Consider the following 27,767-nt stretch of genomic DNA (forward strand, 5'->3'; position numbering starts at 1 on the left):
TGCTTTCATCAATGGGCAGAGTTAGATCCAAGAAGATAGCAGTAAATAATTAGGATTTGACATTTCTCTTTCTACAGCTTTTGATTTATTCCGTTCATTTTTCCTGATTCTTTGACCTCTGTGCCCCTCTGTTCCTAACAATTCTGCAATAAAACACATAGTGTAGTTCTTCATTCAGTGGTATTGACAGGAAAAATTACTCTTCCTTCCCTTTTAGTGCCAGGAAGCTGGACGTTGTTTTGATTTGGCTAGTTACATATTTCTCCCTGCTGCCTTAAACATGATAGAACAGAGCCGTACAGCACAGGAATAGGTTTTTCGGCTCATGATGTCTGCACCCACTATGATATGAATTAAAATAAACCTGCCTGACTGCATACTTCTCATAGAAAAATATGTATAATTTATGTTTTTTCTAGTGAATGATGCTTATTTGATACTCTGTGCCTATGACGCTGCTGCAAGTGAGGTTTTCATTGTACCTGTGCATACATGGATTTGTGCAAATGACAATCAACTCGACTTCAGAATCAGAATCAGGTTTATTATCACTGACAGAAGTTGTGAAGTGTGTTGTTTTGTGGCAGCATTACAGTGTAAACAGAACAAATTACTATAAGCTACAATAATAAATATTGCAAAAGAAGAATATTGAGGAAGTGTTCATGAACTGTTTAGAATTCTTTATCCAGTACAGCTCAGCATTCAAAACTATCATCCCCTCAAAACTAATCAATAAGCTTCAAGACCTTCGCCTCAATACCCCCTTGTGCAATTGGATCCTCGATTTTCTCACTTATAGATCCCAGTTAGTTCAGATCGACAACAACATCTCCTCCACAATCTCCATCAGCACAGGTACAAGACAAGGCTGTGTTTAGCCCTCTGATCTATTCGTTTTATATTTATGACTGTGAGGCTAAGCACAGTTCCAATATCATATTTAAGTTTGCTGACAGCACCACTACCATACGCCAAATAAAAGGTGGTGACAAATCAGCATATAGGAGGGTGATTAAAAATCTGGCTGAGTGGTGCCACAACAACCTCTTACTCAATGTCAGCAAGACCAAGGACAGATTATTGACTTCAGAAGGAGAAAACTAGTGGTCCATGAGGCAGTCCTTATTGGGGGATCGAAGGTGGAAAGGATTAGCAACTTTAAATTCCTCGGTATCATCATTTCATGCTGGGCCCAGCATGTAAGTCCAATTACGAAGAAGGCATGGTGGTGCCTCTACCTCCTTAGAAGTTTGTGAAAATTCAGCATGACATCTAAAACTTTGACAAACTTCTATAGATGTGTGGTGGAGAGTAGATTGACCAGTTGCATCACAGAGTATAGAAACACCAATACCCTTGAATGGAAAACCCTACAAGAATGAGTGGATACGGCCCAGTCGATCACGGATAAAGCCCTCACCACCAATGAGTTTTCTTTATTTTTGTATTTGCACAGTTTGTTATCTTTTGCGCACTGGTTGGTGTGGTCTTTCATTGATTCTATCATGGCTACTGGATTTACTGAGTATGCCTGCTAGAAAATAAATCTCAGGGTTGTATATGGTGACATATATATACTTTGATAATAAATTTACTTTGAACATTGAGAAGTCTGATGGCAAAAGGGAGGAAGCTGTTCCTAAAACTTTAAGTTTGTGTCTTTGTCTTTGATCCATATATTTCCTGCATGTTTATGTGATGTTTAATATTTAAACTTGACAAGCCACAATAAATGCCAACTCATGAAGCGCTAGGTCAAAATGAGACACTGCTGAATAGTTTTTATTTATTTCCAATAGTATAAAGGGTTAACAAAATACCTAGTTCAAGATAATTAAAAAAGATTAAGTGGAAAGAAAACTAGGCATAAAATTAGTTTTATTTATTTGTCAAATGTAAATTGAAATATTGAAACATACAGTGAAAGGGAGGGAGGAGAAGATGGCGGCGCGACGCAGCGTGCGTGGCAGCTCCGAATTGATATCGTATCTGTGAAGTAGGATGCCGTGCACAATCCTGATTTGATAGAGACACACATGAAGAAGCAGGAATGCCTGCTTCGCTGCCGCTGCTACTGTGCGATCGAGAATCTCCGGAGGGAAGGCCCCAAATCCGCAGCCGCCTGTTGCCGGGGCCGGGGTTGAAGCGCTCGGCAGAGATGGTGCTCGGTGCATCAGTGTCGGGGAGCTGGTCGGAGGCTCGGAGTTTTCGGACGGACTCGGAGTCAGACTGTGGTCAGATGCTTCCAGGATGCTGCATCAGCAAGTTTGTGGCGCTCGAGGTTCACCGTCTGCGTGAGATGATGGGACTTTCGAGTGACTTTGAGACCATACCGTGCCCATGGTCTGTTCTTATCAAATTACGGAATTGCTTTGCACTGTTGTAACTATATGTTATAATTATGAGGTTTTTGTCAGTTTTTCAGTTTTGTTTTGTTGTGTTTCTGTGATATCATTCTGAAAAAACATTGTATCATTTCTTAGTGCATGCATTACTAAATGACAATAAAAGAGGACTGCGTGTCCTCATAACCTAATCTAATCTAAATGTGTCGCCTGCATCAATGACCAACACAGTCTGAGGATTGTACAGGGGACTTAAGTTGTTTAGGGAAATATCTGTTCACAAACAAAAGGCTTGTGAAAATCCATAACTTCTCCCCAAAAGGCTGTTGAGGCAGACTTAATGGAAAATGTCAAAACTGATTGCAAGATCCCAGCTTATTGTTAGTAAAAGACACACGATTAAGCTTAGTAAATGGAATTAGAAGGTAGATTAGCTTTGTTGAAATTGAATGATGTAACAAGTTGAAAATCATATGCTTCACACATCAAAGTTGCTGGTGAACACAGCAGGCCAGGCAGCATCTCTAGGAAGAGGTACAGTCAACATTTCAGGCCGAGACCCTTCGTCAGGACTAACTGAAGGAAGAATTAGTAACAGATTTGAAAGTTGGGGGGGGGGGGGAGATCTGAAATGATAGGAGAAGACGGGAGCGGGAGGGATGGAGCCAAGAGTTGGACAGGTGATTGGCAAAGGAGATATGAGAGGATCACGGGACAGGAGGCCCAGGGAGGAGGAAAAAGGGGGGGGAAAACCCAGAGGATGGGCAAGGGGTATAGTCAGAGGGACAGAGGGAGAAAAAGCAGAGTGAGAGAAAGAATGTGTGTATAAAAATAAATAATGGATGGGGTACGAGGGGGAGGTGGGGCATTAGCGGAAGTTAGAGAAGTCAATGTTCATGCCATCAGGTTGGAGGCTACCCAGACGGAATATAAGGTGTTGTTCCTCCAACCTGAGTGTGGCTTCATCTTTACAGTAGAGGAGGCCGTGGATAGACATGTCAGAATGGGAATGGGATGTGGAATTAAAATGTGTGGCCACTGGGAGATCCTGCTTTCTCTGGCGGACAGAGCTTAGGTGTTTAGCAAAGCGGTCTCCCAGTCTGCGTCGGGTCTCGCCAATATATAGAAGGCCACATCGGGAACACCGGACACAGTATATCACCCCAGCCGACTCACAGGTGAAGTGTCGCCTCACCTGGAAGGACTGTCTGGGGCCCTGAATGGTAGTGAGGGAGGAAGTGTAAGGGCATGTGTAGCACTTGTTCCGCTTACAAGGATAATATGCTTCCTTTGTTTCTTGTCTTACCTTGGGTATTTCACTGTATCAGACACATCCAAACATTAAATAAATTACATTATGACTATAATAATGAATATATTTTTACAATATATGCTCTGTTTGGAATTGCCACTGAAAAAGGTTGGAAATTTCTTTCAGAATCAGGTTTAGCTAAACTAACACATTACGTCATGAAATGTGTTAGTTTAGCGGCAGCATTACAATGCAATAATGATAAATATAGGGAAAACACTGAATTACAATAAGTGTAATAGTTAAATTCAGATCAGTGCAAAAAAAATAATTATTTTGAAAAAAGTAGAGAAGTAGTGCATACTCCCCACAAGTTTCAATCTGAAGGAATGAACAGCAGTGTCTAGCTGTGTGTTACTGAATTTCAGAATCAGAATCAGGTTTGATGTCACTGGCATATCCGGTGAAATTTGTTGTCTTTGCGACAGCAGTATAATACAATACATAATAATTGGGGGGAAATGTGAATTACAGTAATACTGTAAGTACTTATACCATATAATTACATTAAATAAGTAGTGCAAAAATACAAATAAAAACGTAGTGAGGTAGTGTCCATTGAGAAATGATGTTTTCAGCCTTGCACAGCCACCAGGGTGTATTACATGGCCCTATCCCACTGCTGACCGTGGACCTTGCTATAGACAAAGAGGATATTTCTTGCATCACTGCAGTGACAAGAAAAGTCATTCACTTCCAGCACATTGCAGTGTTCACCCTTCTGGGAACCACACAAAATACAGAAATAAAATCAGAAAATGTTGTAAGTACACAGCGGGGTCATGCTGCGTTTGTGAGAGGAACTACACTCAACAACTCAGGTCTGTGTTTCCAGTGTTTTCTGTGTTTACTTCAGATGTCCAACATTTGTAGTTTATACTTTGATTTTTTTTAAAAAAAGGATTTTCTTTTACATCTTTGATTCACTTCATCACCAGAAATCTAATCAAATTTGGTAGAATTTAAATAACAACAACCTTGTAGAATGAATTTAACGAGGCTGTAAGAAAAATCTAATTACTAAAGCTATTAACATTTACATAGCAAATTTTGCTTAACTGTAGTTGAAGGATTTCTGGAACTTTCGTTGGAGACACGCGAGGGGTGAGAGACCGGCAATTTTTCTAAACTTTGTCCAACAATGTTTGACAGGTCAAAGAGCTTGAAGCAACATTAGTTTATTGTCGTGGTACCTATTTTCTCAGTTCGCTGCCGCGGGACCTGCGATTCCCCCAGCCAACGACCTCCTCCCGCCATTCGCCCGCAGCTCAGCGCTCCGTCGTGAAGCTCGCATTTTGCGACACGGAAGCTCCGGCCGACGCGGTTCCGATCATGGCAACGGTTGCTTGGGAACGGGTTGACGAGGCGCTGGGTTGATGTGGCTCCGTGGCGACGAGGCTAACAGACGGCGGCCGGGGGCAGTGGGAAGGTGGAGAGTGCGCAGGGAAGAGAGAGAGCGGCCGGAGGCTTCGGCAGCTACCCAGCAACAGCAGGGTTGGTGCGGATGGTCGGAGCTGGTGAGTGTGCAGAGGGCTCGGATGTTTCCTACCCCGCCACGGGATCAGCAATCACTCCAACTGTTGGTCAACACACTCACAATTCTGCGGGAACTCCGCAGGTCCTTCCAACAGGACCCTTCTTCCACAGATGCTGCCTGACTTGCTGAGTCCGTCCGGCAATTTGTGCGTTGCTCAAGATTTCCACAATCTCTTGTGACTTCAGTTGTGATCTTAATTTTATTATTTTCAGAGGAAGAAGGTGTCAAGATCACTTCCGAGCTGCTCAAGTCGATCACTGGGGAGTTTGACCTGGAGTCGATTTTGTTCTTAAAGCTGACGAAAATCGGTGAGTGCAATGATAGTTGGCTGAGAAACTAGTTTTTTTTAAAAAAGAAGCAGGTGCATCTCCATCTCTCTCTCTCTCTCTCTATCTCGGAATCTCTCTGTCTCTCACTCTCATACTCAAACGTCCCATTCCGGTTTGCTGTAAAGTTACTTTTGGGGTAGTGTTGGTATGTTGTTAGTCCATCGAAGGAGTTGCTGTTATTACACCTTATCACCCGTTAATAACGTTCCAAACAGCTCTTACAAAAATTGATTATCGTTTGACACGCAAACATGTCGCCAGACACGATTTACAGGCAAATATGGCCACACACAGCTCGGATCCCAAACAGGCCGAACGGCCAAATAATTCAGACACAAGAGACTGCAGTTGCTGGAATCTGCTGTGCTGTAAATTCGAATTAGCTGTGACAAAACAGATGGATTATTATTAAACAATCAGCTGGAGGAACTCAGCAGGTTGAGCAGGAATTGTTGACGTTTCAGATTCAAACTCCGCTCGAGCCCTAATGCTGGATTTCGTCCCAAAAAACTGACAATTCCTTTCCCTCCACTGATGCTGTTTGACCCACGGGGTTCCTAGAACAGTGGCTTTTGGGCCAAATAATCTACTGTTTCGTGGCAGCTAATTGAAAAACAAGATAAAACAAACCATTAAGAGCGTCATCAGTTTATTTAAATAACAAAAACTTTCAATTATATAACATAACATCTTTTGTCTTTAAGTACTTTTAAGTATAATTAAATAACTGGAGCAGGGGAATTTTATACTAAACTTCTGACAATCCTTTTAGTTGGCAATGTCAAATTTTAGAAAGTAAAATCCAAAATATGATGTAAACCCAAGTGTCTTTTTTAACGAGGGAAATTACAGAATGGAGATTTATGTAAAGGAATATTTGTGTTGTTGCTTGCTTTAGACATCTGCAATCTTGGATGCATTGGAGATTGTGTAAATCTGGAGAGGTTGGACTTATCAAGAAATGACATCTCAAACCTCAAGCCCTTGGCATCACTCAAACTTCTAACAGTGCTCAACTTGTCAGCCAATAGAATCTCCAATATTGGTAAAGTAACTATCTTGACCATTACTAAAAATGATTTTATAAACAAATATAACAAACTTTCATCTGTTGACATAGTAAAATGTAATTAACCTTAAAATGTTGACTCTATTTCTCCCTCATATGGTTCTGAATATTTCCAGATTTCCACATTTTCTATTTTTTGTATCATAAAAATGAGAATGTGACTTTTTCATAATGAATACCTCTTTTCATATTTCATTGAGAATGATTATCCAGTAGAACTTATCTTGTTCATTCATACATACAATGTTACAATGACATGCACTTGGAAGCTTCTCATAACTACTTACAGGGGCGGCGCTAAGGTGGTGCTAGGTGGGGCTTAGCCCCAGCAGAAATTGCAATAGCCCCACCATAGCACCATCAAGAAATTAACTACATCTGCTTTGCTTCCTCTGTATAGTTTTGAATACAGCTTGTTTTTCCAGTTGATCTAGTGAAACAGCGTTCCCAATTACCATAGCACCCACACAGCAATAAAGTTATAAACTCTGTCAGATCCACTCTACACTTCATTCGTTGTCAAAGTCTTGCCGTTGCTGTCCTCAGATCAGTTAAGCTGATCTAAGATCACTTAAGGTGGTGACGTCACTCACACAGGAGTACATCCAGGCGCAGATCCATGGTCTCGCGAGACGAACGGATGCCACACACGAATGTTGTGCTTTTACAAGCGAGCGTGGGCCTGACACGTGCACTAGTTTGGCAGGCGTGAAAAATGGATCGATTTTTAGTCAGAAAACGACCTCATCCAGAGGAATCAGTGGTGTCTCAGCCTGAGCCTGTCTTAATTGAAAGTGACATGCAGAAAGGAGTAAGTGGGGATGAGGACGACAGCAGTTCATCGAAGGAGTGTGAGGGCGAAGTAGAGGAACAAGAAATAGAGCGGGATTCGGAAAAGAATGTGAATGAAGCTGCTCTTAGTGCGAGTGGGAATACTATTAGCGACGTCAGCCAGCATTGAAAAAGTACCCTTCACAACAGTTTGGCAATCAGCAAAGGAGTTTTATTCGTGGCTGGTTTGACTGGCTGGAATATTCAATCACAAAAGATGCTGCATTCTGCTTCGCATGCAGGTATTTCCTGTGTGGAGGACATGGGTTCCATTCTGCGTCTACCTTCACTGTCACTGGTTACCGCAACTGGTGGAAAGCTACAACAGCTTTCAAAACCCACCATGTAAGTGCAGCTCATAAGTTTGCGATGGAGGCATGGGCCGAGTTCAGATTGAGAAAACAAGATGGTTCAAGATTGGGAAATATGCTTGACAAAGGACATGCAAAGATTGTCCAAGAAAATCGTGAGTATATGAGAGCAGTGGTTGAGTCTCTGCGCTATACTGCGTGCCAAGGCATTGCCCAGCAAGGACACTGGGAGAATGATGGATCTGGCAATAGGGGAAACTTTGTTGAGTTGCTCAGTGTAATTGGGAAGTTTGATAAGACTGTAGCTAAGAAAAAGAGGGAAATCCTGGAAATGCAAAAAAAATCCATCACGATATCCAAAATGAAATTATGGGTATTATGGCAGATATGGTCAGACGTCAAATAAGTGCAGAAATCCAGGAGGCTGGATATTTTGCCATCATGGTGGATGAAAGTAAAGACTTGAGTAAAAAGGAGCAAATATCAGTGGTGGTGCAGTGTTTGAATAACGAAACAGTGCTTGAAGAATTCTTGCACTTCACTCTAGCAGAAGGGTTGGACGCAGAGTCGCTTTTTAAAAGCATTGAACAGACACTCGCCCAGTGTGTTATTGATAAGAACGCGTGTATGGGTCAGTGTTATGACGGGGCGGCAGTGATGTCTGGGTGCAATAACGGGGTACAAGAGAGGTTCAGGAAAGAGGTCCCACAGGCATTATATATACACTGCCATGCTCACAGACTTAACCTTGTTTTAGTGGATGTTGTGAACAATGTACCACAAGTGGGTGAGTTTTTTGAAACTGTGCAGCTGCTTTACAACTTCTTTTTAAACTCTGTTGCCCACGATCACAACAACAGACAGATTGTGCTTCTCTGAAAACATTAATGGTGAGTGCAGTTGATTTTTTAAAAATTTGGGCTAAGACTAATGCTGAGTATTGTTATTATTTTGTGGTGGATACCCCATAGTCCTTATGTTTCCTGTGTGACGACAGACCAAATTATCAGAAGATTGATGCCGATAAGAGGACAATGGGGGAACATTCAGAAATGTTAATGAGAGACGAGAGGGATTAACGAAAAGGAGACACAGTTCCGGGTATTGTCAGAGACCGGTGGCTTTGAACCCTGAACTGTTTGAAGTTTGATGGACAGGCGATACCCCAGCAGGGGGATAAAAAGGGACAGGTTCGCTAAGGCAACAGACACACGACACCATGAGGTAACGAGACCCTGGAAGCTGTGTGCCCCCACAAGTTGGTGGGAGTTTTGGAGGTCCGTTCGCAGGACCAGCCATAGACACACAGGATGGAAAGATACGGTCGGGCGGGAACCTGGTGTGTGTGTCCGCCCTTGCCTGGGTGCCGGTTTCACCACAGAAGAACGATCGTATCTGGAACGGAGGGGTCACAGTCGGTGACCTCAGAAGACATTACAAAGGGCTCGCCCGAAAGCTAACTGCGAGGAATATCGAAGGTCTGTTTGGAATCCGTTTTGAATATTCATTCGCTTTCGCTCTCTCTGTTCTCCCCGCCCCAACAGCACAACAGCGATTACTGCGAACTGAATTGAACTAAGTTGAACTGAACTTTGCGTCACTTGAAACTGATCATTTACCCCTAGACTGCGATAGAGCTTGATTGATCCTATTATCCTAGTTCTGTGTACATGTATGTTTTATCATTGCTAAACTGTTGCATCTATATCCTTTTGATTAGAGTACTGTGCTGCTTATCTCTTTAATAAAACTTTCTTAGTTCCAGTAATCCAGACTCCAACTAAGTGGTCCATTTCTGCTGGTTTGGCAGCCCAGTTACAGGGTACGTAACACCTGCAAATCCTAAAATATTACGTTTACTGCTATTAAGCATACTGGTTTAGCTTAGACTTCCAAGCGGTGATTCTTTTGATTTTTGTTTAAATTAAATAGCCAAATTAATTGAGGTACTGCATGGTCAGAGTACCAGTTGTTCAACTCCTGGTAAAGCCTTGCATCTGTTGTTTGCCTTATTTGACTTTAATAATGGTGTATCATTTGCCATTGTCTGTCTATGTAATGCGAATGGTAGTAGGTTTATGTTGGGTTTTTCAGTTGAAAAGCACACATTTGATGCTGATTGCGGGATTGGTGCGTGATTCACATTCTCCGCTGTTGCTGGGATGCTCTGTTTGTTTTTTTTTTGTTTATGCTCCATGTAGCCCAGGTTGTCTCCAATGCCGTTGACACTGTAACAGTTCACTTCTATATTAGATCTATCAATTGCTGTTGCTTATGAATCAACAGAGGCATTTATAGTAGGCACATAATGCTTGAAACTAACTTTTTAACGCCACAAGTCTGGCCTTGCGAATACCTATTACCATACAGTGCATCCCTCAGCGCCATTACTGAATCATTTTGCCCCTCCGTAGCACCAGCAAGAAAAAATCTCTGGCGCTGCCACTGACTACTTTCTGGTGAAGGGAATTCAGTTTGAAACACTAACTCTGTCTTTCTTTTCACACTTGATTCCTCATTTGTTGTTTTGTCCAGTATTTTTATTTAAGTCCCAGGATCTACACTTTCACTCGGTGGCCACTTTATTAGGTACGCCTGTACTTCTGCTTGTTAATGCAAATATCTAACCAATTACATGGCAGTAACTCAATGCATGAAAGTTTGCAGACATGGTTCAAAGAGGTTCCGTTGTTGTTCAGACCAAACATAAGAACAGCAAAGAAATGTGATCTAAGTGCCTTTGGCCATGGAATGATTCTTGTTGTCAGATGGGCTGGTTTGAGTACCTCGGAAACTGCTGATTTCACGGGATTTCCACGCACAACAGTCTTGAGTTTACAGAGAATCGTGTGAAAAACAAAAAGAAAATCCAGTGAGAGACAGTTCTGTAGATGAAAACACCATGTTAATGAGAGAAGTCAGAGGAGAATAGTCAGACTGGTTCAAGCTGACAGGAGGGTGACAGTAACTCGTGCTTCTTTAGTGGTGTTCAGAAAAGCATCTATGAATACATTGAACCTTGACATGGATGGGCTACAATAGCAGAAGACCATGAACATACACTCTGTGCCCACCTTATTAGGTACAGTTAAGGCATCCGTTAGTCTTGCGAGACCATGGATCTGTGCCTGTAAAGTCTTCACTCTCCAGGGCGCATGCCTGGGCAATGTTGTATGGAAGACCGACAGTTGCCCTTGCTGCTAGTCTCCCCTCTCCACGACACCAATGTTGTCCAAGGGAAGGGCAAGGGCCGATACAACTTGGCACCAGTGTCGTCGCAGAGCACTGTGTGATTAAGTGCCTTGCTCAAGGACACAACACGCTGCCTCGGCTGGGACTCAAACTCACGACCTTCAGATCGCTAGTCGAATGCCTTAACCACTTGGCCACGTGCCCACAGTAGGCCATTGAGTGAGCAGAGCCATTTTTACCTTCCAAACTAAACTCCACTCAACATTGTTCCACCTCAAATTACATGCATAGAATATTTTCCAAAATAGATCTTGTTTGTGTTTCAAAGCAGTAATGCTAACTGATTCATTTATATCCTGGGAGATCACTTAATTGACTCACTAAAATATTCTTTGAAGACTAATTTTGAACTTGCCTTCTCTTACTGCTTTCAATAACTTCAAGTACAAATGCAGACTGAATACATTGTGCACTAGTAGCTAAAACATCATGTGACTTACTGAATCCTCATTCTAATGCTTCCTTTTTTAACACCAGCAAGTTTAACTTACATATGTCATATTCTAATCAATTGAATCATTCTGATTTATAAATAGCTGCAATATCCTTTAAGTACTTTACTGATGTTAGTTCGCTGGCCTGCAATTGCCTATCTTTTCCCTGCTGTCTTTTTTTCAATAAAAGGTACATTCATTATCCTCCAGTTGTGTTCAGAAATTTGAAAATTTCCATCAAAGCCTCAGCAAATTCTGCCCTTGAATCTCATATTATCAGGCCTATCTTAATACCTACTTTCCAATGGCAATTTCGAAGTCAAAGTAAACTTATCATCAAAGTACGTATACGTTACCATGTACTTCCTTGAAGTTCATTTTCTTGCAGGCATTTACATGAAAATAAAGATATACAATAGAATTTATGAAAAACATACATAAAGAAAGACTGACAAACAACTAGTGTGCAAAATAAGATCCATCGTGCAAATAAAAAAATCATAATGCTGAGAACATGAGTTGTAGATTCCTTGAGCCTGTAGGTTGGGGGAGCCATTCAGAGTTGTGATGAGAGAAGTTATCCACTCCGGTTCAGGAACCTGATGGTTCACGTACCTGGTGGTCTCGAACCAATGGTAAGGACCATGAAGGTGTGGTCAAGGGAAGTGGAAGGTCGTTTATAAGACTGCTTTGAGTCGGTGCACCAGACAGTATTCAAGGATTTGTCCTTGAATCTGAATGAATATGCCACAGTTGTCACCAACTTCATCGAGGCCTGTGTGGATGAGCGTGTGCCTTTAGGAACATAACTAACATAGCAAAACCAAAAGCAGTGGATGAACCAGGAAGTTTTCAGTCTGTTGAGGGCGAGATCCTTGATGTTCGGGACCGATGATCCAGAATTAAGCAAGAAGTCCAGTTATGACCTACAGAAGGCAAAAAAAACAATTCTGATTGAAGTTAGAGACGGAATCAGATGCATATCAGCTCTGGCCGGATTTGCAGGCCATTACTTCCTACAAGGTGAAACCTACATCATGAACAGCTGTGATGCTTCACTCCCAGATGAGCACAACACTGTTTATGCATGCTTTGAAGGGAGAATAAAACTACACCTGTGCAAATCTCTGCAGCATTTGGTGACCCTCTGATCTCTGTCTTGGAGACCGACGTGAGAACATCTTTCAGGAGGGTGAACCCTCGCAATGTGTCAGCCCTAATAACGTATCTGGTAGGGCTCTGAAAACATGTGCCAACCAAATGGTGGGGTCATTCAAGGATATCTTTAATCTCTCACTGCTGCATTCGGAGACTCCCACCTGCTTCAAAAGGGCTTCAAGTGCCTAGGAAGCTGCCTCAATGACTATCACCCAGTTGCACTCATATCTATTGTGAAGGAGTGCTCTGAGAGGTTGGTCATGGCCAGAATTAACTCCTGCCTGAGCAAGGACCTGGACCTACTGCAATTTACCTATCACCACAATAGGTTTACATCAGGTGCAGTGGCACTGGCTCTGCACTTGGATGATCTGAACAACAGCAATACCTACATCAGGCTGCTGTTTATTGATTACAGCTCAGCGTTCAACACCATCATACCCTCAGTACTAATCAACATTTGTGGGTGGAGCTAAGGAGACAATGGCGCCTAATGGCGGCTCCTTCACTTGCATCTTCGGAAACAGCTCTATTTCTATTGTTAATATCTCTATTTTTCCCTTTCCGGGTTCTTTTGAAGACCCTGACCTGAAGTTACACGCTGACTTCGGTTCTTTGCTGGAATGAAACCCACTCTCGTGGACTCACAACTGGCTGTTATTCGATATACCAAGGACGTGGCCTAGAAGATTAGCTCGCCTTCGGAGTTCCGGGATTTCATGGCTCTGGAGGCGGGCGAACTCGTGGTCGGTGTCTCTGTAGGGAATCGGTATGTCGTGGGAGATGGAAGATCAAAAGCAGCAAGCTGATTGTGTGCCCAGACACTTGAGTGCTCAGTGGGGGGCACCGATGCTCTTTTGCTGGTGGGGGAGGGGGGATCATTGCTTTGCTGCTGCTTGTGCATGGGAGGGGGGAGCTGGGGTTCTAACATTTAACTGTCATTCATTCTTTGGGGCACTCCTTTGTTTTTGTGGATGGTTGCGAAGAAAAGGCATTTCAGGATGTGTATTGTATACATTTCTCTGACATTAAATGTAAGACCATAAGACAAAGGAGCAGAAGTCGGCCATTCGGCCCATCGAGTCTGCGCTGCCTTTTTATCATGAGCTGATCCATTTAGTCCCACTCCCCCACCTTCTCACCATAACCCTTGATGCCCTGGCTGCTCAGATACTCTGCCTTAACCGGCAACAATGAATATCAAACGAGACAGGTTATATAAAAACAACCAAACATTTATTAAACACGGATAAACAACAAAAAACAAACGAAAACCTTAACCGGAAGATAACTGCTATGTGACTGTTCAACAAATCGTCACTCGGTACTGATTCTTAAAGCGATAAATGCGAAAACAGTTCCTAAAGCAGTAAAGTCAAAATACAGTTCTTAAAATGGTAAATTTGAAAGTCCAACAGATTTATACACTCAATTGAGAGAGATTTCTCTAGAGAAGGATTTCTTCATAGACACGACTTTCCTGTTGGTTCTGTCCAAAGGATTCACGGTGAAGGAAATAAACGGCTTAAAACAACTGACCTTAATTTCTAGAGAGCACCTTGCATGAACTACCTTGCTCTTTCGGCAGGAGTTATCTTCGATGCAGGTCACTACTTCAACGAAGACTCAATAAGGCCGATCCTTTATTAAAACTGCCGAACATTCCCAACTTCTCTTAATCCTTCATATCCTGTACTTCGATGAAGTCTTCACTCTCCCATACTTCTGAAAAGCTACATCAACAAAGCTGGCTGAAAGGGTAAACTGCCAATCCAGCACTATCGTATCTTACAACAGAACGTAAAACTCCGTTTTACAAAATGAAACTGTATCATAAAACACATACGCAACGGAAACAGAGACCCTGACTAATGTTCTAGCTGGAAAACTAAAACTAACTACGTCACCAGAGGCCTTCCCTTTTATACCCGTGGTGAACATGTCATCACGTGACCTCACATCGGCGGGAAAATTACATCAGGTGACCTCCAAAAGACCATTATATCATTCTCACAAGAAAGTCACAAGATCTCCTTGAGGTATGTAACACCTTCCTCCAAAAAAAAATTTTGGTCTCTTAAGGAACCAAATTTTAACAATTAACAATTTACACAAAAAAAAACAAAGGTATAAAATTTACAACATACACAATATATATACAGTCTTATCTTTCAGCACTTTACAAACTAATATACAGTAGGAGTGTTACAAATGTTAAAATACCACTCCATAAAAAAATTTTCATTGTACATTTAACATCTAAATAGACAATCAGCGATCACATTATCTTTACCCTTAATATGAGTGATCAAAATATTATACTCCTGTAACATTAAACTCCAATTTAATAATCTTCTATTTTTGTTTTTCATCTTACTCAAAAACACTAATGGATTATGATCGGTATAAACTGTGAGTGGTTTATGAGTAGTACTAACATACACTTCAAAATGTTGTAAAGCCAAAACAAGAGATAATTCTTTTTCTATTGTTGAATAATTCTTTGATGGGCATTAAATTTCTTAGAATTGTAAGCTATCGGATGATCAACTTCATCACCATCATCTCTTTGAAGTAACACTGCTCCTGCAGCTTCATCACTAGCATCTACAGCTAACAAAAATGGTTCTTCAAAGTCAGGAGATTTTAGTACAGGTTGACTACGTATTATAGTTTTCAATTTATCAAATGCTTCCTGACAAGACTCTGTCCAAACAAACTTTTCATTTTTCTTCAGGAGATTAGTTAATGGAAGAGCAATACTCGCAAAATTCTTACAAAATTTTCTGTAATATCCTACCATACCCAAGAATCTTCTGAGAGTTTTTCTACCAGTTGGAGTGGGTACTTCTAAAATTGCCTGAACTTTTGTTTGAACAGGAGCTAATTTTCCTTGACCCACAACATAACCAAGGTAAGGCACTGTGGCATTACCAAATTCACTTTTAGCTAATTTAATAGTTAAGTTAGCTTTTGAAAGTCTCTCAAATAGTTTCTCCCCCGCAGTAATTTGTGCTTTCCATGTATTATTTCCTGTAACTAAATCATCAATATAAGCATCTGTATCTTCTAATCCATGAATCACACTATTAATCATCCTCTGAAAAGTACCTGGTGCATTCCTCATCCCAAATGGAAGAACATTATATTCATATAACCCAGATGGGGTTACAAATGCTGAAATCTCTCTACCTTTATCCGTCAATGGAACACACCAATAACCTTTTAACAAATCATCCTTTGTAAGGAATTTGGCATGTCCAACTTTATCCACACAATCATCTACCCTAGGGATTGGATATGCATCATTTTGTCATAGCCTTCACCTTCCTGTAATCTGTACAAAACCTAATACTATTGTCTGGCTTAGGCACCGTAACACACAGTGAACTCCAATTCGAATTAGAATGTCTAATAATATCATTCTCTAACATATACTTAATTTCTTGTTCAGCAAGTTCACATTTTTCCCTGCTCATTCGATACAGATGTTGTTTTATGGGTTTTGCGTTTCCAACATCTACATCATGTGAAGCTATGGTGGTTCTTCTAGGAATGTTGGAAATAAATCTCTATATTTAAAAATAAACTGTTTCATCTGCTCTCTCTGCTCTGGCTGTAAATGAGCTAATTTTTCATCAATATTTTCTAGAATTTTTGAATTTGGTAACCTGGCTGAAATAATGTTGGGTTTAAAATGAGTTTTAGATGAATCATCCATTAAGTTTTTAGAAAGATCAGACTCATTATTGATCACAATAGTCATAGTAGCATCTTCTCTCTCATAATACGGTTTTATCATATTTATATGACACAGCTGTGTTGGCTTTCTTCGATCTGGGGTTTTTATCACGTAATCTACATCATTTACTTTAGATTTAATCTCATAAGGACCATGAAATTTAGCTTGTAATGGGTTCTTTTGCACTGGGAAAAGAACCAACACCTTATCTCCAGGCTTAAATAACTTCATTCTAGCTTCCTTATCATACCAAGTCTTCATCTTCTCTTGAGCTAATTTTATATTTTCCTTTGCCAAGCAACAAGCTTTATATAATCTTTCTTTAAATTTTAAAAGATAATCTAGCAAATTAGTGTGTACCTCTTTATTAATCCACTGTTCCTTCAACAAGGCCAAAGGTCCTCGAACTCTATGCCCAAACACAAGTTCAAAAGGACTAAAACTTAATGATTCCTGTACTGCCTCTCGTACTGCAAAAAATAGTAAATGTACACCTTCATCCCAGTCCTTTTCATTTTCCACACAATATGTCCTAATCATAGTTTTTAATGTAGAATGGAATCTCTCCAATATCCTTGTGATTCTGGATGAGAGGCTGATGAGATAATCTGTTTTGCTCCCAGTTTATAAACTATCTGCTGAAACAATCCAGACATAAAATTACTACCTTGATCCAATTGTATTTCCTTAGGCAACCCAAAATATGTAAAGAATTTTATAAGAGCCTTTATTACAGTTTTGGCTGTTAAATTCCTAAGAGGTACTGCCTCTGGAAACCTAGGCGCTGTGCACATAATAGTTAACAAATATTGATGTCCAGTTTTAGTTTTTGGCAATGGACCTATACAGTCTACAATGATTTTTGAGAATGGCTCACCAAATACTGGAATTGGTTGCAGTGGGGCCACTGGAGTAACCTGATCAGGTTTACCCACAATTTGACACATATGACACGTTCTACAAAATGTCGCCACATCTTTTCTTAAACTAGGCCAATAAAAATGTTTAGAAACCTTGTTCATAGTTTTCTTTACACCTAAATGACCACCCAAAGGAATACTATGGGCCATAGTTAAAATCTCATTTCAGTAAACTTTAGGAACTACTACCTGATGATTAACTTCCCATTCCTCACTAGCAGGAATTATAGGCGATCTCCACTTTCTCATTAATACTCCCTTTTCAAAATAATATCCTACTGCACGTTTTCAATTTCACTATCTGGAAGAGCTTTTTCCTTTAATTAACTATCTCAGGATCTCTACCCTGCTCTGCTATCATCTCCTTCCGAGATAAAGACAAATCATCATGGTCAGACTTGCTACCAAAATCCTGATCAAATAATGTTGGTAAGAAAGTTTCTGACATATCCTCAAAATTCGAATCTGGAGCTGAACAGTCATGGGTAACAACCTCATCCTGTACATCAGTCATTTTAGCCATAGCTGTCGTTACAACACAGGAAGAATCTGTGTTAGAATCCCTCTGTGGTTCCTCAGAATTAGGATTTATTGTCAAATGCACTTCAGGAAAAACTTGTCCACCTGCTAAGTCATTCTCTAACAAAAGAGAAACATCATTCACAGGTAAACTGGATTGTAGTCCTACTTTAACAACCCCTGTAACTAATCCTGACCTTATATTTACTCTATGTAAATGTACTGGCATAAGGGCACTCCCAACTCCTCTTATATAATTTACCTCACTAATGTGAGACTCATCACTAAACATTAGCACACTGTCTAATATTAGTGATTGAGAAGCTCCGGTATCTCTAAGTATTCTTATTGGTACTGAATTGGATCCTTCTTTCAAGGATACAAATCCTTCTGTTATAAAAGTTTCATATCCCGTCTTAACTTGGTCAGACTCTGACATATCTTCATAGTATTTATCAAACTCTGTAAATTTACAGGTGTTTCAATATGCTGCACACAAGCATCTGGGACCGCTTCTTTCTCTTTCCATTTCAATCGGAAGCAGTTAGCTACTACATATTCAGGTTTCTTACAATAATTACAAATAATACCAAAATGTCTTTCCTCCACATGTCTCCCTTCATCCTTACTTCTCTCACTAACTTCAGATTTAATTTCTGGTTTACCTTGATTCTCTGTGCTATTTTTGCTCTTAAAAGTTCTACCTGGAGAAAATTTATTCTTATGAATTAAAGCATACTCATCAGCCAATTTAGCAATCTCCTGCAATTTAACAGTGTCCCTTTCATTTAAGTATGTTCTCACTTCAACAGGAATGCTTCTTTTAAATTCCTCCTGCAAAATCAACTCTTTTAATTTATTATACTCCCCATTCACATTTTTAGAGGAAACCCATCTCTCAAAACACACAGATTTCTCATAGGCAAATTCCACATAAGTTTTTTCCATCAATTTCTTCAAATTTCTGAATCTTTCTCTATACGCTTCCGGAACTAACTCATATGCCTTTAATATATGCTGTTTAACAATATCATAATCCAGTGCTTGATCAGCATTTAAAGCTGTATAAACTTGTTGTGCCTTGCCTTTAATTACACTTTGTAACATCACTGGCCATTGCTCTTTTGGCCACCCTAAACTCAGAGCAACAATTTCGAAATGCTGGAAATATTTGTCCACTTCAGTTTCATTAAATGGAGGAGCCAAAATAACCTCACGACTAGCAATAAACTGTTTCTTAGAACCAGAAGACTGATTTCCCATCCTTAATTTCTCCATCTCTAACTCAAATTCCCTCTGGTTTTCAGTTTCTCTTTCTTCAAATTCCCTTAATTTATTTTGCTCTTTTTCTTCAAATTCCCTTTTTTTATTAGCCTCTCTTTTGGCCATTTCTGCTTTAAATCTTTCAAACTTTATCTGTTCATGATGTAACTATATTTCCAGATTACTCATTGGAAACCTATCTAACACCTCATCATCAAATATTTTCAAACTCATATAATGCTCAGTGATTTTTCTTTGAATTAAGGCCTTTGTGGTTCCCTTCGTGGTTCCCTTCATAATTCGCTTAATATCCAACTTCCTAGCAATCTCCAATACAACAGGTTATCTTGCATTCTCTAAAAACTCCGGGTTTGGCATTTTCATAAACTCGTCAACATCCATTGCTGCCGAATACCACTCACGCACCAATCAAACAAAAAAAAGTCAGGTATTTCCCTGTCCAAATCAGAATGACAATTAAACCAGCATTTAAACTCAAAATTTTGGAACAAGATCCCGGGCGAGCCCCCACAAATTATGTTACGTAACCGGCAACAATGAATATCAATCGAGACAGGTTATATAAAAACAAGCAAACATTTATGAAACACGAATAAACAATAAAAAACAAACAAAAATCTTAACTGGAAGTTAACAGCAGTTCAACAAATCGTCACTCGGTACTGATTCTTAAAGCGATAAATGCGAAAACAGTTCCTAAAGCGGTAAAGTCAAAATACAGGTCTTAAAGTGGTAAATTCGAAAGTCCTACGGATTTATACACTCAATTGGGAGAGACTTCTCTGGAGAAGGATTTCTTCATAGACGCGACTTTCCTGCTGGTTCTGTCCAAAGGATTCACTATAAAGGAAATAAACGGCTTAAAACAACTGACCTTAATTTCTAGAGAGCACCTTGCATGAACTACCTTGCTCTTTCAGCAGGAGTTATTTTTGATGCAGGTTGCTACTTCTTCAACGAAGACTCAATAAGGTCGATCCTTTATTAAACTGCCGAACATTCCCGACTTCTCTTAATCCTTCATATCCTGTACTTCGATAAAGTCTTCACTCTCCCATACTTCTGAAAAGGTACATCAACAAAGCTGGCAGAAAGGGTAAATGCCAATCCAGCATTATTGTATCTTACAATAGAACATAAAACTCCGTTTTACAAAATGAAACTGTGTCATAAAACACATACGCAACGGAAACGGAGACTCTGACTAACATTCTAGCTGGAAAACTAAAACTAACTGCGTCACCAGAGGTCTTCCCTTTTATACCCGTGGTGAACATGTCATCACGTGACCTCACATCGGTGGGAAAATTACATCAGGTGACCTCCAAAAGACCATTACATCATTCTCACAAGAAAATCACAAGATCTCTTTGAGGTATGTAACAGTGTGGCTGGTTTAGTTGAGTTTCTGGTCAATGTTGACCTGTAGAATATTGATGACGAGATTTGGACATACTATTGTAATTGAATGTCAAGGATGGGTGGTTGCATTCTCTCTTGACAAGTGGCAAGTAGTCTTTTATATCTGCCTGAGCAGGCAGAAACCTTCCATTTTCCTCCCTTGTTCTTTCAGACTCAGGGATTTTATTGGTTTATAGGAAGGTGCCTTTCAGTTTGAAATTTGTTGAAGACGGCAAACATGACCAAATAACATAGTAATAATTGTAGTTGGGACTTTGGACCTTTGGCAATCTCATATCTGTAGTGGAAGCATATAGCTTCCATCTTGTTTTCAAAGAAAGGAAGCACAAATTGTGTTTCAAGACTGATCTGCAGACAGTAATGTGTTTGTATTTGTCAAGTCCAAATGATCATTTGTGTTGAAATACATATGGTTTGGCCCTGACTCCACATGCCCTTGTACAAGGGAATATCAGAGATTAGGTTTTTTAAATGCAGCTGAAAAATAGATTTAATTTGGAAATAGTTTTTGAAATGAGGAATATAATAAACTGAGTTTGTGATAAAACTTCTGTGGAAAAGCATTTGTTTTTTATTATTTTATCTAGAAAGTGTGTGAAACAGGCCCCCTTCTGTCCCAACAAACTGCACTGCCCAGCAATCCACCTATTTAACACTAGCCTAATCACAGGACAGTTTACAATGTCTAATGATGTGCCCCTCCACCAAAAATGTCTTTTTTTTTCCTTTTGTCCATAGCATAGGTTGTAACTCCAGAGAAATAAACGAGTGCTACAGCAATATTTGAGGTGATTGATTGTCTTTCAGTTGAAGGGTTAAATTAAGGATTTCTCTGCACTCTGGGTAGATGTAAAAGAGTTCAAGGCACTAGGTTGAAGAAGAACTGGTTCATTGGTCATTTTGTCCTAGACAAAAATGTAATCCTTCAGCTAACATTATCTGGTATTTGGTCATTAAAATGTTGCTGATGGTGGGTCAAAGAGTCAGAAAGTCAAGTAGTAATGAGTCCATCAGCCCTGCAAGCCCACACTGACTGTATTACCCATAATCACTAATCCTTCACTAATCCCCTTTTTGGAATGTGTGTGGTTGACAAGTTTTGCAATGGGATATTAACTTGCTACATTGGCTGTAATGGTTTTTGGGCTAAGCTAAAGTTGCAAAGCAGCTATATTAATTTAAATGTTTTTAGCTGTTCCTCAATTCTTGCAGCTCAAAGCAATATTTTTAATTGGTAAGGACTGTACAATTTTGCAACATCTTCATAATGAAAAATGGAGTAGTAAAACTAGAAGCTTGGTTGTGCAGGTTCATGCTCTTTTCCACTCTAAGTTTTATAACTTCTTCAAAATTATAACTTTTTTTAAAAAATTGGAGGCATCTGGATCATATTGTTAAACATTCTGAACCTGCGATATTTGCACGATGGTATAGTTCATGCACTACATTCAGTCAGGTCGCTTTCACAATCAAGAAGATATCTGGATTATTTTCTACAGCTAGGTACAATAGGATACCAGTGCTGTACTTATGGTCAATTGCAACACTTGAAGAGTTAGGAACAGGAACTGTATAAAACACTGACATAGATTAGTGATTCTCTACCTTCCTACAGTGAGCTGTTGTTGGAAGTGTTAGTCATGTTTTAAGTCAAATATCTTTTCAGAGGGTGCTGAGATAGTGGGAATTTGTGCTTGGTGGTTAAATTAGATAGCACTGGAACACTCCATATAAGGAAGAAGGGAATATATAAATCTGGATGCAGGGCCAGTGAAATTAATATGTGAGGACCTTTGTATGTGTATGTTGATGGAGGGCTAGCACAGATGAATATAGTGTCTTGTTTCTGCTGTGTGGATTTGATAGTTAATATTTTCATAGTAATCTGTCTGTATTAGGATATTTCATCATCTAGAGCTCTTGGCGTGAGTTGGCAACAGTACATGACAAACGTCGAGCTCTATAACAACCTACCGATGCTCACCACTAAAATTGAGGCGAGAAGACTGCAACTAGTGGGGCACTGTCTACACCACCCCGAGCTACCTGCCAACCTAGTCATCATATGGCAGCCCAAGCACGGGAGGATGAACCCTGGGCGCCCTCCCAAGACTATGGTCAACACAATCCCAGAAGACAGCGGCGCGGCTAATGTAGATGAATGGAACACACTGATGAGGGAGAGGGAGAAGTGGGGAGTCCGTCATCGTGCCCAGCGCCGGCCCCCTGGGCCTTTGAGTCGACGTAGTAGTAGTAGTAGTAGTAGTAGTAGTAGTAGTAGTATCACCTAGAGCAATTTTGTCTCAATAAAATACTTTCAAAAAAATAAAATCACGTTGCTCTCTGTCGATCTCAGACCTTCACTGACGGCAGTAATGTAAAATGAGCTGCACATTTAATAAAGTGTTGAATATGAATTTTCCCTGATCTCTAATTAAAGTAAGTTTATATCTATGTTTTTGAGCCTTTGGTTTTAAAAACACTTCATTGGAAATATATATTCAATAAAGAATTTAAATCTATGGTTCATAATATATTTCTCTTGGAAATGCAATTTACACTTGTCGCATGTTAATGATGTGTACCCAAGAGTCTGGTTTACACTAAGGGCAGCAAATAGAAGTGTTTGAAACTTTGCCCAGCGTGCAATTGATGCTTCCATTGGAAATGATGTAGCAGTGCCACCTTCAGTCCGAAACAAACTAAAAAGTCAAAATGATGGAAAAACTCAACATTGTCAGAAAGCATTAATACAAGGGGAAACAGAATTAATGTTTTGTGCTAAAGTATTTTATTTTGACGATGCATTCCAGCATAGCAAAAATATACTCTCTTTTTATATTTATTTTTATATTTAATTTTTGTTAAGTGTTTGGTTATTTAAATGTACAGCTTTCTCCTCTGTCTGGGGATGATAACTTCAGGCGTGTTGAAGCCATCATGGATAGAGAATATGTGGTCTTCACTTTCAATTTTTCTGTCTTCAAATGTAATCAAATTTTATTTTCCATTCTAGATCCTCTGTATTTCTGTGAAAATTTGCAGAGCCTCAATTTGGCAGGAAACCTAATCAGCAGGTGAGTGTGTAAAAGTTGTTTGCAGTCCCTATTTGACAGAAATACTTGTTTCAGCAGTTGTAAGTTTTTAAAAAAATATATCAAGCCAATTTTTGTATATCTGCACTGCTCTTTAGTGCTGATGTCCTCCGTTCAATAACTGAGCTGAAGAAACTAGATACGATTCGATTGAAAGATGCAGTTTGCGGTTTTAGTAATCCAGGTAACTCATTATCTTTGCTGTGACTCAGTTCATATCGAAACCTTTCAAGTCAAAAGGATTTGGATCTAAGCCCTTCAATAGAGATTTGAGAGTAAAACTTAGACTAGTATTCCACAGTAATGACAGCAATAATATGGGAAATTTGGCATTTCAGGGATGAGATAATAAACTGAATAAGTCGTCATATCCCTCCTGATGGCTGCAAAATCCCACAATACTACCTCAAGGGAATTCTTTTGGATGCTAAAGCTATCCATTCATTAATACACGTTACTGAAGGCATTTATCACACTGATATTTATGAGATCCTGTGTATAAACTGGATTCGTATTTTCCTTTATCCCATTGAACATAAAGCACTTGGGAACACCCAAGATTGTAACTCTGTTCATCCTTGAAGGCAGTGCAATAATTAGATGAGAATTAGATTAATTTCTGGCCTGGGTAAATTGCAGATCTGCATTAGTGCAAAGGCATGGAATAAATCACAGGTTTTCTATTATTTATGGTGTCTCGCCTCTTAGTAATGTTACAAGGTTAAAGGAAGGGCAAATTCATTTAAAGGTATTTGATCACCATGTAATGCTTCTTGTAGATGCAGTATATATTTTATGTGAAATGTTAAAATGCTTTTATAGGATAGCATAATTGCTGCCTCAGAGTTAATACTCTTATAACACTACAAATGCAAATATTTCTGCAGAAAGATGTGACTGTAAGTCTTTGTTTTCAGTGTGTATGAATACATCATATTCGAGCACAATGTTGGACATGTTCCCAAACATAAAGGTATTAGATGGTGAGTAATTTGAACAATTGAGAAATTGAAGTTTCTCTTTTAAGAAATTGAGATTGAGATACTGGCACAGATCTTCCCCAATACCAGCATGAATGCTAGAGTTTATCTGTACATCCCCATAGAAATACAGATAGGCAGCATTTTCTGCCTTGCCACAGTCACCTCTGGACTCATCTAAAGTCCCAACACTGCAGCACAGTTATATGCAGGCTTCTTGACTCTTTGTGCTGGAAAACCTGTCTGCTGACCATGCACGACAATTCCCATTCAAGTGAATGAGAGACACATGGTGTAGGGCAAAAGGTACTGTATTTTTATTATGTTTATTTAAGTGTTAATCACTTTTAAATTTAGTGCATAAATATGATTTCAAATGCATATCAGATTTTAACTTTTTTTAATGTCCTAATGTTCACAAAATTGCTGAATGGTTACAGCACTAAAGGAGGTCATACAGCCTACTGCATCCTTACTATTCTATGTGAAACAAATGCAGCTAATTCCATTTCCCTTACCATTGCAGTTTCTTTCCTTTCAGTTATCTGTTCAGTTCCTCTTTGAACACTACAGTTGAATCAAATTCTGGTGGTACATTCCAAACCCTAACCACTTGTTGCATGTATATAAAAGCAAAGATTCTCTTCGTGGTTCCCTTGTCAGTCATCTTCATTCAATACCCTATGGCTCAATGCCCTTTCACGAGTAGGAATAGTTTCTCTCAGTGAATCTTCATGATTTTAAATACTGCTGTCAAATCCCCTTGAAACTCTTTAGTTCTAAGAAGAACCAGTGATAAAAGAAAGAAAAATCTGGTGCCAAATTTCTGGTACTAGTATGGAAATGGAGTCAGGAAGAATTGAACACCCTCTATCAAAATCATTAATATAAGTTGCAAATAGTTGAAGTCCCAGCATTAATCCCCCCCATTGCACCACATTAATTGATTGCCAATCTGTAAATGATTTGTTCATCTCAACTGTTTTCTCTAGTTGACCATTTCATTATCTATGACAATGTATAACCTACAACTTAATAATTCTTGTGCACTGACCTCTAATGCAGGGGTCCTCAACCTTTTTTGCACCACGGACCGGTTTAATATTGACAATAGTCTCCAGAGGTGGGGGCGGGGGAGAGGGGTTTATCACGACTCGAATATAGGTGATAAATCAACTATAAGTCCCTTATCAGGGACTTTTGTTTCTAAAAGGGTTTATCTAACGAATTTAATATTAAATACACAGCACATATTTTCCTCACATGAATATAGTGATGTCAATTATAAGTCATAAGGGGGTTCCTTATGTCCAGTCTATTCCGCAATTTAGTTTTCGTTGCATTCATTGCAGAAAACTCTGCTTCGCAGAGATATGATGTTGGAAATAGATGCAAAGTTTTCAGTGCTTTCGTGGCTGTCTCAGAATATTCAGCCTTGACTTTGATCCAGAATGCCAGCAGAGATGTTATGTCAAACATACTTTTCAGCCCATCGTCATTTGCAAGCTCGAGGAGTTGATCTTCTTCTCGCGCTGACATGGATGATTCACCGGGGACATTCACAAATGGGTCACGGACCCATTCCTTTGCACGTCTTGGGTCATTTGCGGTTGGGAAGTAACACTGGAATTCTGCCGACAGCGAAGTTAGGTGATCGCGCACCAGCTGTCAGAAAGACGGTGCAGCCTCAGTCTCTCCCAAATTCCCAGCTAATGTTGGGAATATGTCAAATATGCCCCTGTCCACTCGCCATCCCCACAGTTCCAGTTTGGCTGTGAAAGCAGCCACTTTATCTGCCAATTTGAAGACAGTTGTCATTCTCCCCGAAGTGACAAATTGAGTTCATTGAGCAGGTTGAAGATGTCACACAGATAAGCGAGTTTTGCTATCCACTCCTCGTCACTGAAGTGTGCTGCCAGTGGTGACTTTTTTCCTGAACGAAATCTCTGTAGCTGCTCTCTTAACTCAAAAACCCTGGCCAGGGCTCTCCCCCTTGATAGCCACCTGACTTCAGTGTGTAAGAGAAGGCGTTTGTGCTCTGCATCTATTTCCTCGCAAAGCTGCTCAAACAGATGTGAGTTAAGGGCTTTTGCTTTGATGTGATTGATAACTTCAACAATGTCACTCAATACGCTGTTAAGATCAGCTGACATTTTTCGGCTAGCCAGCATTTCCCAGTGTGTGACACAGTGTGTAGACTGGCATTGAGGAGCAACCTCTTTGACTCGGGTAGTGAAACCAGACTCCTTAAGCCATTCCAAAAGCTGTGCTTCGATGTCCTCCGCTATGTCATCGATTCTCCTTGAAACTGTGGCAGCTGAAGAGAAACCTGTGCCATCTTGTTAGCTGCAGCTTCTCCCAACAGTTCACGGCACATGTCCTTGGCAGCAGGCAGAATCAATTCTTCACCAACAGTGAAAGGCTTCTTAGCCTTAGCAATACAGCTAGCCACTAAATACGACGCTCTCAGAGCAGCAGAATTTGTGGAGGTGGTGGCTCACAGCACTTGCTTCTGTGCCACTTGCGCACGTTTTTTCCGTTCAGAAAACTCAACGGGTTTGTCTTTAAGTGCAGGGTGCTTGGACTCAAGGTTCTGAAGCAGTTTTGAGGGCTTCATTGCCTCATTAGACAGCTTGTCTCCACATACCACATATAGGGGGCTTGGAGTGTGTGAGTCACCAGTCGCAATAAAGCCATATTTTATGTACGACTCGTCCTATTTTCTGTTGAAGGAAGCTTTCCTTTTTTTGCAGTCTCGGCCTCAGCTGTCTCTGCGTTATCATCAGCATTAGGCCATTTATGTCCCTTACCATCTCTTCCAAAGAAACTCTCAAGCGACGTTTGTTTTTTACTCATCGACTAGTTGTAGGTTAATGACCGACTGATGTCCTCACGTGGGTAATGGTCTCTCGTGCATTCAAGTTCAACAGTGGGCGTGACAGGGAATGAGGAAAGGTGCAGTAGACTCATATCGTTTCCTCGTGGCCCAGTAGCACATGCTTTGCAGCCAGGTGGTTGGGAACCACTGCTCTAATGTAGCTGTTGTCAAATGTCTTCTAGAAATCTAAAACCACTGTATCAACTTAAGTCCATTTTATCACCCTGTTTGTTACATTCCTAATTCAGAATTTAGAAAACTGATTAGATTGTCCTTTTAAAATCTGCTAACATTGGTCAACTGACATCTTTTGTTTTTCTTCAAACAAGCTTCTACTTGACTGTGA

The 27,767-nt window shown here is 40.1% G+C and overlaps 2 protein-coding genes across 3 annotated transcripts in view; one reads left to right on the forward strand and one right to left on the reverse strand.

Annotated features, from left to right (window-relative positions):
* cib2 (calcium and integrin binding family member 2) overlaps nucleotides 1-5,108 on the reverse strand; it is a 112,479-nt gene extending 107,371 nt beyond the window's left edge. The window contains exon 1 of the mRNA XM_072282243.1: nucleotides 4,854-5,108. The gene's annotated coding sequence lies outside the window, so the exon portion shown is untranslated. The remainder of the gene's footprint in view (nucleotides 1-4,853) is intronic.
* The window catches only part of lrrc61 (leucine rich repeat containing 61), a 31,302-nt gene continuing 8,419 nt past the window's right edge, over nucleotides 4,885-27,767 (forward strand). The window contains exons 1-6 of one of the 2 annotated variants that reach the window (XR_011889612.1): nucleotides 4,885-5,177; nucleotides 5,410-5,505; nucleotides 6,425-6,571; nucleotides 23,485-23,545; nucleotides 23,662-23,747; nucleotides 24,481-24,546. Coding sequence is in view for 1 of the 2 variants with exons in the window: in XM_072282241.1 (XP_072138342.1) it covers nucleotides 5,165-5,177; nucleotides 5,410-5,505; nucleotides 6,425-6,571; nucleotides 23,485-23,545; nucleotides 23,662-23,747; nucleotides 24,481-24,546 (469 nt within the window). In the remaining variant the exon portion in view is untranslated. The remainder of the gene's footprint in view (nucleotides 5,178-5,409; nucleotides 5,506-6,424; nucleotides 6,572-23,484; nucleotides 23,546-23,661; nucleotides 23,748-24,480; nucleotides 24,547-27,767) is intronic. The other variant, XM_072282241.1, reaches the window with a different exon arrangement.

This window comes from Mobula birostris, chromosome 18 (genome assembly GCF_030028105.1).
Source record: "Mobula birostris isolate sMobBir1 chromosome 18, sMobBir1.hap1, whole genome shotgun sequence".
Classification (NCBI taxonomy): Eukaryota; Metazoa; Chordata; class Chondrichthyes; order Myliobatiformes; family Myliobatidae; genus Mobula; species Mobula birostris.